The sequence below is a fragment of the Pagrus major genome, chromosome 19, assembly GCF_040436345.1.
Source record: "Pagrus major chromosome 19, Pma_NU_1.0".
Classification (NCBI taxonomy): domain Eukaryota; kingdom Metazoa; phylum Chordata; class Actinopteri; order Spariformes; family Sparidae; genus Pagrus; species Pagrus major.
In genome coordinates, this window is record NC_133233.1 from 28,932,903 (window position 1) to 28,944,508 (window position 11,606).

An 11,606-nucleotide genomic window follows, 5' to 3' on the forward strand; every position below is an offset into this window, starting at 1 on the left:
AGCTACACCGCCGCTGCAGCACTTCCGCTGCTCGCCTTCAAAATAATGGTCCGGAGAACATGAGGAGTCATGACCTCTGGAGGGGATTACTTTAGTTACTAGTTACTCTGCAGATTACATACTGCATCAGAGACAAGTAGCACATTTAACTATTACTAAATGTTATGTAGGATTAACTTGTACTTTTGATACTTCAGTACATTTAACATCAGATACTTTAAGACTTTTACTCGAGTACTCTTATATGAGTGACTTTCACCTTTACCAAAGTAATATTTTAACACTGTACCTGTTTATCTGTGTGGATTAGTGGATTAGCAGTAATGGAAGAAGTATTAGAGTATTAAACACTCTTACAAGTTACATTCAAGACGTGTATGTGTGTCAAAGAATGGAAATATTAACAACAAAAGCTCAACTGCAGATATGAAACGTGGCCAAAATTAATCCATCGTGCAGATAAAACTCAATAAATGTGAACAAGCAGTGACAACACGCAGCAGACGTCTGTAAAAGATTTGACAGTATTTATTATTTCCATATACAAAAAGATAAAACTGAAATAACCTTTTCTACAGTGATTTTCATTTTATTTTTCAGTAACAGCTTGTGTGTGTGTGTGTGTGTGTGTGTGTGTGTGTGTGTGTGTGTGTGTTATGCCACTTTTGGGGAAACACCAGTTGTCAAGCTGGTTCAACCTAGCAACAGTAACCAAGGAGGGCGGGACTTTTAAAGACTAAGGAAGTGTAAAACAGGGTCGAAGTCAGAGCGAGAGTTTGGAAAGTTAATGAAAGTGTGTAAATTCCCCCAAAAGTGTCATAAGTGTGTGTGTGTGTGTGCGTGTGTGTGTGTGTGTGTGTGTGCGTGTGTGCGTGTGTGTGTGTGTGTGCGTGTGCGTGTGTGTGGACTAGAACTACATTCATTCAGACATTATGGTTCTGGCACTGTTTGAGAGGAAGATAGAAAACAGATGTACAGTAGATTTGTGTAAAGAGAGATGCCACACACACACACACACACACACACACACTTCTTTGTGTTTCCCAGGCAGGTCAAGAAGTACCGAGCAGTACCAAGCGGTACCGAGCAGTACCTTTGTGTCTGGATGTCCATTTTTTTTCTCTACAAACCACCACAGGTAAAAAAAACAGGAGGGTGTCCATCAGGACTGTAAATCAAACGTCTATGTTACAGCGATCAGCTTCAGATTGAAAATAAGAAAATAAAAGTTCCCACGGGAACCTTTGAACAGCGTTACAACAGGACGGACAGTACCTGGGGACGGGACGGGGTATTTTTTAAATGTCATCTCTTCCTGCCTGGACATTTTTCTTCCATCTGCTGTAACACGTACACATATATTTATATATCTAAACCCCAAATCCCACAATCCTTCAGTCAGAAACAGGTTCGTTTGTACAGTAATGAAAACCAGTCGTCTGCCTGCAGACAGTCAGACAGTCAGTCAGCTGCAGACAGTCAGACAGCTGCAGACAGTCAGACAGACAGTCAGACAGTCAGCTGCAGACAGTCAGACAGACAGTCAGCTGCAGACAGTCAGACAGACAGTCAGACAGTCAGCTGCAGACAGTCAGACAGACAGTCAGACAGTCAGCTGCAGACAGTCAGACAGCTGCAGACAGACAGTCAGACAGACAGTCAGACAGTCAGTCAGCTGCAGACAGACAGACAGTCAGCTGCAGACAGTCAGACAGCTGCAGACAGACAGACAGTCAGACAGTCAGACAGCTGCAGACAGTCAGTCAGACAGACAGTCAGACTGTGCAGACAGTCAGACAGCTGCAGACAGTCAGACAGACAGTCAGACAGATAGCTGCAGACAGTCAGTCAGACAGACAGTCAGTCAGACAGACAGTCAGTCAGCTGCAGACAGACAGACAGTCAGACAGCTGCAGACAGTCAGTCAGACAGACAGTCAGTCAGCTGCAGACAGTCAGTCAGCTGCTGCTTCTTTTTTATAGCATATCTGTTAAAATCAGTAGTACAGGTTTGTCTCTGTGTTCTACAGTTGAGCTACAACAGTGAAACATGAGGTACAAGATTTACATTTCACATCATCATCATCATCATCATCATCATCATCGTTCTCGGGGAGAAGGGTGGGGCTTTGTAAAGATGGCCGCCTCTCAGTCGGACACGTGTCGCTACGAGCTGAAAATGAAACTTCAGTTCAGAAAGAAAGAGTGATGAACAAGTTGAGTCTCTGAAAGATGATTGTTCTTTAACGATCACGTGCACATGATGAGCTGAACAGCTGATTACTCACATTCCAGCTGTCTGAATTCTGTGTTTAAACATGCTAATAAAACCTTATCTGGTTAGAAATGAGCTCATTGTCACACGGACAACAGAAACGTGAACGCTGGATAAATCCTGGTTCAGACTTCATGTTTCATGTTGTTGACTTACTAACATATTCCAGTTCTGACTTTAAGCTCAAATATATTTTGATCCATATTCCAGAATATCCTGAATTTAAAATTGCTTGATTTTTGAATGGAGTTTGGTGTGATGTTGGGCAGCTGTAGCTCTGAAGGGATACATATGGTGATATATTTTAAAAACAGTTTGACAGAAAATGTTTTTAACAACAGATATCACTGTGAAGCTGCCTTCACTGGATTATTCACACGATATCATCTGTGTTATTAACAAGACATATTTTAATTTGGATTACTTTTGCTCATAATTCAAGTTTACAGTCTGAATTCAGACTTTTTCTAATAAATTACACTTTCTAACTTTTTCTGATAATTCAGATTTGAAATTATAATCGTAATGTTTCTAATAATTCGGACCTTTATCTAATTGTTGTACTGTTCGCTCACACGAGTCAGAATCATGAGTTCAACATTTCATCATCGTGTTTTCTGTAATCTTGAGATATTAAGTCTCTGTAACATCGAGGAATGTGTCGTATTACAGACGGAGCAGGAGATATGAGTCACAGCTTGTTGTTTAAACCTTCAGTGTTTCTGTCTGAGGAATCACTCGAGTCAGTATCCAAACAAGAAGCGGCCATCTTTACCCGCCCGGCACCGGGACGAGGCCGCGGTCACACAGGTGACATCAGAGCGGCCGACAGCAGCTTCACTCCTCTGTGTGGAGTTCAGCCGTGGTGGTCAGAGCTCGGCCTCAGCAGGCGACGCTCGCCGGCCTGCTGAGGCTGAGTGTGGGCTGTGAGGCGACGGACTCAGTCTGCTGGTTTGTATCCGTCTGAGGGGTCCACAGCACCACACGGCTCAGATAATGTTGAAGCTTGTTCACCGGGTCTGAACTCCACCAGAAGCAAAGAGAATCTGCTTTGTCTGCTTCATGATGAGGAGGAGGAGTCATGTGACTCCTCCTCCGTCATTTGGGGGTGAAAACAGCACAAATCCGTTCACGCTGACCTCTCGACAACACGACTGGGAAACCTGCCCCTGTGAGTCGGTTCTGATCCGATCCATCACTTCACCTCTGTGTTTTTTCAGGACTTGTTTTGTCTCCCGCGTCTACTTGAGAATTAAAAAGGTTACATTTTAGTTAATCTGTGAATTTTTAACAAATTCATCAAACGGCACAGAATGATTTCATCTTCATGATCCATCATCAGAACAATGAAGCTGCAGCAGGAAGTGAGGAGGAGGAGGAAGGTTTCCCAGAGTCGAGGGTCACGTGAACATCATCACACTTCACAGGATTGATTCATGTGTAACACACCCGTCCTGCCGTTAGCTGAGGCTCACGTTAGCAACAAAACAAAGTGTTCAGCGTTGAGGAGAAACCAACAAGCAGCCGCTTCTCGTTTTCTCCTTACAGGCACTTGACTGGCCACAAAAAATGGAAGCATCACCTGCACAATAAGTGGAAATAAGCCTTCAAATAGTGACTTTTAATTTGAAATGCCGCGACAGCAGAGACCTGAGAGCGCCGCTCGCTGCGTCCTCACGCTCGTTAGCATCGAGGCTAAACGACTCCACCGCTGTGTTATCATGTCAGAGTGAGTGTTTCACATCTGACAGCAGAGGTCCGAACCATCATCTGTTTATCTCTAATTATTATTTTACGTGCAGAGGATTTATTAATCACACGTCACAGTCTGATGTCCATCAAGACTCCAGTAACTCTGAAATGTTTCTCAGTTATAATCATGGTTTATATCAACTTTTATTGAGTTGTAAAATCAGAATTCTTCACATAATTTTATTCCCATAATTATTCTGTTTTCCCCAAAATTCACTTTTTTCTCAGAATTCAAAGTCTGAATGCGACTTTTTCTGATAATTCAGACTTTACAGTCAGAACTCAGATGAACTGTTGACATGTGGCTCTGATCTTTTCTCCATACGTTCCATCATCATCATCATCATCACCATCATCATCATCATCATCATCATCACCATCATCATCATCACCACTGCGTCCTGTCAGCTGACACACAGCACAGCGGTGGAGTTGAGCAGGAGGACTCAGAGACGACAGCGTCTCCTTCAGGAAGTGGACGAGCCGCCATGTTGACGTTAATCCTAAACTCCGAGTCGTCTGTTCCCTCCGCGATGAGCTCGCCGTTCATTTAGTCAGCATGAAGTTACTAAGGTAGCAGTTATTATCAGACGGTTAGCTCAGTGCTAACAGTACGAGCTAACAGTTCACGTGGAGCTGTGGTTTTATTGATGAGTCGACGTTTGTTTGAGACGTTTGTCGTCACATCGTGAGGCGGACGGATCTGCTGTGTCGGCACTTTGGGTTAATTGAAACGAGCGCTGCAGCGTCGTTAGCAACACGTTGATCCCCTTTTTCTTTTTGGCCAGATATTCCACTGGTTTCACTGTGGGATGCTAACAATGCTAACTGTACCTCTGATCGCTAAATGCTGAATGTTGACCCCGCCCACGGCGTGACGCGTCTCTGGTTGATGTCTCAGTGTTAATCAGCAGTGGAAGGTTTTGGTTTCTGACCCGTCACGTGACAACGAGCCCGTTTTTATCCCCGGACCTGATCGATGATGTCGCCCGTCGCTCCTAGCACACTGTTTCTGCCCGTGTGGCTTTAATGAGGTAATATGTTCCTGAAAACACCTGGAAACACCTGGAAACACCTGGATCTGAGTCAGTCTGTCAGGTCAGCTGTTTGTCTGAGAAGGTTAAGCACACCTGGATCAGATCCAAAATACATCTGGAATATTGTTTCACTCACTGACATCTCTGCAGATTTACGTCACGACGAGTTCGGTTTCTTTCGTCGAAGGCGTCGTTTCCTTTAGTTTGGTCGATATTCTAAATGTATTTTGGTACAAATATACTCTGGTGTGATATTTAGGAAAACTTTATTTACATTCACAGGAAGGACAGGATGGAAGAGAAGAAGGAAGCTCCAGAGATGAGGTCAAAAAAGGCACAACATCAGAAAACTTCAACCAAACAAAAGGGAAGTGGAGAAAGGCGGAGAAGAGAGGGAGGAAAGGAAAGAAGGACAGAAGGAAGGGTGGAGGAGGAAAGGAAAGGAGACACAAGTAGAGAGGAGGTGAGGAGGAAAGAAAGGTGTAACTGGAAGACGAAAGAGGAGGAAACGAGTAGAGAGGAGCTAAAAAGGACAAGTGGACATGAGGAGGAAACAAGGAAGAAGAAAGGAAAGAGGAGACGAGGGCGTGAGGTAAGGAAACAAGTGAAGAGGTGAAGTTAAGTCGAAGGAGAGAAGAAAAACAAGGACACGAGTGGAGAGGCGAAGAGACGAGGTAAGGAAAGGAGACGAGTAGAAGAGAGGAGACGAGGTGAGGAGAGGAGAGAAGGAGATGAGAAGAGGGTGGAACAGTAGTCGAGCTCAGTCCAGGTGCTTTTATGATATCGGCAGTTCATTTTTCATTTCAGTCTAAAACACAAACAAAACACTTTATTAACTATTTACAGGTGGAGGTCGGAGTCTCGCGGTGAGCTGGTAGCATCTCTTCTTTAATCAGTTTGGAGATTTCATGTAAAAACAGGATGAACGTCTCGGATCAAAGAAAACAAACAAAGAATAAAAAGCTCACAATAAAATATTATGTGACTACGAGTCGACGACTAATAAAATATAGAAACAGAACTTTAAAACGTAGAAAAGTCTTCTGAGGTATTTGTGGTGTACTGAGGTGATCTGTGGTTCATGAGCAGTATTGTTTTGATGTTCAGTATCTTTTCCAGTCAATGTCGCTCTCTCTCTCTTTCGCACGTCGGCCAAACGACCGACGCTCCTCGAACGCCTCGTCACGCTTCACTGACTTCGCACAGAGACAGAGAGTTGCATGTGTTCAATGCACCGGAAGTCAAATGAACAATAAAAAGGAATATACAGAAATATATTCATCTTTGAGTCTGAATCATCTTCATCATCATCATCATCGTCATCATCATCATCATCATCATCATCATCGTCAGCAGCAGCATCGTAGACATTCACTGTTACAGGTATGGCATCACAGAAGGGACAAACACAACAACATACGCATAAAACTGTGAAAAACAACAGACTCTTGTTTCTGTTTCCAGCTCTCATCACTTGTGCTTTAACACGACGGATGAAGCGAGTTTCTGAACTGGACTCTTTGTGGCCGGTTTCTGAGGCGGCAGACGCGGTTTTGGTCCCGGTTGAAGAAAAAAAAAACAAAAGACAAAGAATAAGAGACGTGACGGACGACCTTTAACCTCTGCAGCCCTGAATACAAATACATCAAACGTTGGCATTTTATGTTTCTGCAAACTGCAGATTGGTTCACATCTGGACCTCTCACATCACATCTGGACCTCTCACATCACATCTGGACCTCTCACATCACATCTGGACCTCTCACATCACATCTGGACCTCTCACATCACATCTGGAGACGTGAATATGAGCTGGTCAGCAGGTTGATGGTGTGACAGCCCACCGTTTGAGGCCAGGTATCAACCTTTGTAAGCGTGCAGCCGCTGGATATGTCGGGACGGTTACAGCAACAGAACCAAAACATGATCTTGAGCTCAACTGGTTTCTGAGCCTAAACCCAACCGGACCATCAGCACAGCGTTGTCAAACTGAAACTAAAGAAAAGTTTCAACACGTCTGTAGTTTCCAGAAACGTACTCTGCCAACATTTATTCTGGTTCATGTGGTTTGATTAATCAAAGAGGCCTCGTTTATAAAACCTGTTCTGTTCAGTTCTGTTCTGTTCTCAGTGATGCGAGGAGCTTTTGCTCCATCTGTTCCTGACAAACCCTCTTTTGTGCTGCAGTGTTTGAGAGAAAGTCACCAGGCAGGAGGAGCCAGTGAAGGTGTCTGATCACAGGAAGTTAAAAATGATCTGAGAACGTGTTTAAATGAAGTTTTTGACGCTCCGCAGCTTTAACGAATCGAACATCAAGCACGCGGTCAGAAATGATCTGAAGACGCAGCTCAGGTTTAAATCCACAAACGAGGCCTCGGCTGTTTGAACAGACTCCTGCAGTGCTGCTGCTCCACCAGGAGGTGGCGACGTTAGAGGGGAACAGATCTGAGGAGGGTAAAGGTCAGAGGTCGTTCACGTCCCTCCAGCTGAGACCGCAACATGAAACATCAGCACAGACAGTAGAAAACCAAAAGTAGAAAAAAGGAAACTGTCACATCACATGACATCACTCTCACCCTAACACACACTCTGACACACACACACACTCTGACACACACACACACACACTCTCTCTCACACACACACACACACACACACTCTCTCTCACACACACACTCTCTCACACACACACACACTCTCACACACACTCTGACCTGAATGCATCTCTGCATCATGAGGTCTTGCACCTTTTTCAGGGTAACGTGTGTTTTCCCCTGCGTTTGGGCACCTTGCAAATTTACATATTCAGGATAGCCAATAGGCTTTGAGCACCCTCAGATAAGCCCCTCCCACCTGTCACTGGCCCCGCCCCTCCAGACAGTGGAACCTTGTGGCCGGCGTCACATCGAATCCCCTCCCCCGGCCCGCTCCGCCCCCTGTAGACCTGGTTACCTGAGAAGTTTTATCTCCGAGCCAACCAAAATGCTGTGGTTGAGCGCAGTCAGCCAATCAAATCTCTGCATGCAAGACGTTTGCTTCCTGGTTCCTGAAAATCAGTCGCGTCGGACTTCTCTTGGTCTTCAACCTCAAACGAGAGCCGTTGAACTCAAAGAAAGGAAACCTTCACGTTAAAACCGTCCAGTCTTTCTGGTGTCCGTCCTCCACGTCCTTCCTTCTGACCTCACTTCCTGTTTCCCGTCTTTTTGGATACAACCCGTTGGATCCGAAGGTTTGTCGTGTGTGAACAGTAGCGTTGGGTCGCAGGAGAAGAATAGAAAAGAAGAGTCCAAGAAAAGGTAGAAAAACAAATGTTGTCACGTTTGCTGTCGGTGTTGTCGTGTAACAGTCATCGCTCTACCAGAGTTTTGCAGCATTGAAGTAAAAAAACATCCCAACGGTAGGCTGATGGTAGGTGGTTGCTAGGTGACGCAGTTGCAAAAGTTGCCAGGTAGGTAGATAAGTCCGGTTCTGGAGGAGTAGAAGACAGCAGAGCGAAGAATGCACAAAAAATGGTACAAAAGTAATGAAAGCGTCGGCTGAGGTACCTGGAGATCAGGAGCATTCACTGAGTCGGGACCTGAATGCGTTTCAGTGTTGGGTTCCTGTGTGTGTGTGTGTGTGTGTGTGTGTGTGTGTGTTAAAAAATAAAAAAGACACGTATGACTCGAGACCGAGAGGAGAACTTGAGAGAAACGAGGACGTGTGCTGGTAAATTTGTCCAGAAGGACGAAGAGAATCAAAGAAACCAAGAAGAGTTCAAAAAGTCCAAAGAGCTCAAATAGCAGCTGCTCTCACGCCGTGGTTCTGGTTCTGGTTCTGGTTGTAAAATTCCACTGAGAAAAGATGGTGTGTGTGTGTGTGTGTGTGTGTGTGTGTGTGTGTGTGTAGTTTAGTGTCAGTCGGTCGTTTTCACAGGAAGTTGAACCAAACTTCAGGAAAATAACCGGTAACATCAGGCCTCCGGAACAAGTTTGTTTGTGGCTGCTCCTCATATACTGGACTCTTTGGGCGGTAGGTCCACATTGGTTACCATGGGAACAGGTGCGGGCGTGGACACCGTCAGGGCGTTGTGGTCGGAGGTAGGCGGGGCGATGGTGGCGGTGAGGCGGCGGGCCTGAGCGATCCTCTCCTCCACGCAGCCGGCCGACAGTCGAGCCTCGGCGTCGTGATCCCAGCACTCCTCCACCGTCTCACAGATCTGAGCCAGACCCTGCAGACAGCAGCAGCAGCAGAAGAAGAGAACACAGGAACTCGTCAAAATAAAAGATCCTGTTTTAATTCTTTGTTTGAAAAAGACGATGCAGAGAAACAGAAGACGAGCGAACACGGGACACAACATGAACACTGGCTGTGGTCCGTGGTCGCAAGTCCAAAATATAACTTGATACTTTTATTTTCAATGGAGGAAATATTCTTCAAAATAAAAGCACAGACACTTAAAAAATCTAAAAACTTTAAATCATACAAATCTGAAAATTAATTTGTTTGATAATAAAAACACCTGTCAAAACCTGGGTGTGTGTGTGTGTGTGCGTATGCGTGTGTGTGTGTGTGTGTGTGTGTGTGTGTGTGTGTGTGTGTGTGTGAACACTCACGCTGTGTTTGAGCCAGAGGTCCTTTAACACCGGCCTCATCTTCTTGTGGACGACGACTTCCTGCAGGTCCTCCAGTGACGGATGCTGACCGACCTCCTCCTCGAACGGCAGCATGTACTCATCCACCGGACCTGTGACACACACACACACACCACACACACACACACACACACACACACAGACACACACACACACACACACACACACACACACACACACACAGTTAGATTCCTGCTTAAAGGTCAAAATGCGACTGTGCTCAGTTATTACTCTACCAGCATTTTAACTGACCCTGCTGTGTGTGTGTGTGTGTGTGTGTGTGTGTGTGTGCGTGTGTGTGTGTGTGTGTGTGTGTGTGTGTGTCTGTGTGTGTGTGTGTGTCTGTGTGTGTGTGTTACCGTCAGCAGCCTTGCAGCGGGACACCAGCTCCCACAGCACCAGACCGACGGCGTACATGTCGATTCGGAGGAAGGCGTCTCGCTGGAAGTTGATGGCTCCTTCTAAAACCTCCGGCGCCATGTAGCGCCTGGTCCCCACCTGCACACACACACACACACACACACACACACAGTTAATAGACATGAAGCCATGTTCAGTGTTTATCTGACTCTCGTCTCTCAGAGCAGCTCACCTGTCCGTGCGTCTCTCCAGGTGACGTCCCCGGCTCGAAGCAAACGGCGAGGCCGAAGTCACCGATGACGGCTGTGGAGGTCCGAACGCACCATGATGTTCTTACTCTTAAAGTCCCTGAAACACACACACACACACACACAGAGGACGTCGCACCGAGGCCTTCAGACGCTGACATGTTCCATTTTCCTACGTTCTTGCAGGCACATAAACGCAGCATCAACACTTCATCATGGTTTGTCATAAAGATCTTGAAATGTGTGTGACCTCACTGTGACCTCACTGTGACCTCACTGTGACCTCACTGTGACCTCACTGTGACGTCACTGTGACCTCACCCAGCTGACGGAGGACTTCACTGACCTGTGAGCGATGGCCGGTTTGGGCCCCTCCCCCTTCAGTCGGGGGATGTCTTCATGAAGGTACGCCAGGCCGCACGCCATCGACTCGGCGACGTGACACAGCTCGGACCAGCTGACGATGTTCCCCTTCAGGAAGTCTGACAGAGAGCCCTGCAGACACAGAGTCGTTTAATCTGACCCGTCCAGCCAGCCGGTCCCGTCCGTCCCAACTGGACCCTAAACATGTGGTTTCTAACTACGTCCTCCTCCCTCCCTCCTCCTCCTCCTCGTCCTCCTCCTCCTCCTCGTCCTCCTCCTCCTCCTCCTCCTCCCTCCCTCCGTCGTCCTCCTCCTCCCTCCTCCTCCTCCTCCTCCTCCTCCCTCCCTCCGTCGTCCTCCTCCTCCCTCGTCCTCCTCCTCCTCCTCCTCCTCCCTCCCTCCCTCCTCTTCCTCCCTCTCCTCCTCCCTCATCCTCCTCCCTCCTCCTCCTCCTCCCTCCTCCTCGTCCTCCTCCCTCCGTCCCTCTCCTCCCCTCCTCCCCCTCCTCCCTCCTCCCCTCCCCCTCCCCCTCCCCCTCCTCCTCCTCCTCCTCCCTCCCCCTCCTCCTCCTCCTCCCCTCCCTCCTCCCCCTCCTCCTCCTCCTCCTCACCCTCTCATGGAACTCGGTGATGAGCCACAGCTCGGCCTCCAGGTGACTCCCTCGCCTCTCTGCAGCGATGTACCTCAGGATGTTGTCGTGCCTCATGCCTGGAGTGATGAACACGTCTCTCTCGTTCTGCCACGACTCTTTATTCTGTCGGACAGACGAGCAGACGTGAAACAGCTGGACATTAAAACAGGACGTGCAGGAACAATCAGTGTGAGAACATCCGAGTCTGAACCTGGATGGGGAAGATCTTGACCGCCACGTATTCGTTCATCATCTGGCCCTTCCAGACGCAGCCGAAGCGCCCCCTGGCCTTCACCTCCAGCAGCTGC

The 11,606-nt window shown here is 47.1% G+C and overlaps 1 protein-coding gene across 1 annotated transcript in view; it reads right to left on the reverse strand.

Moving 5' to 3' along the window:
* Nucleotides 1–7,907: 7,907 nt before the first annotated feature.
* The window catches only part of LOC141014174 (activin receptor type-2B-like), a 29,311-nt gene continuing 25,612 nt past the window's right edge, over nt 7,908–11,606 (reverse strand). The window contains 8 exon segments of the mRNA XM_073487860.1: nt 7,908–9,272; nt 9,658–9,788; nt 10,056–10,194; nt 10,289–10,363; nt 10,365–10,404; nt 10,651–10,799; nt 11,278–11,421; nt 11,510–11,606. The exon segment at nt 11,510–11,606 is cut by the window's right edge and continues 47 nt beyond it. Of these exon segments, the coding sequence (XP_073343961.1) occupies nt 9,051–9,272; nt 9,658–9,788; nt 10,056–10,194; nt 10,289–10,363; nt 10,365–10,404; nt 10,651–10,799; nt 11,278–11,421; nt 11,510–11,606 (997 nt within the window). The 3' untranslated portion in view covers nt 7,908–9,050.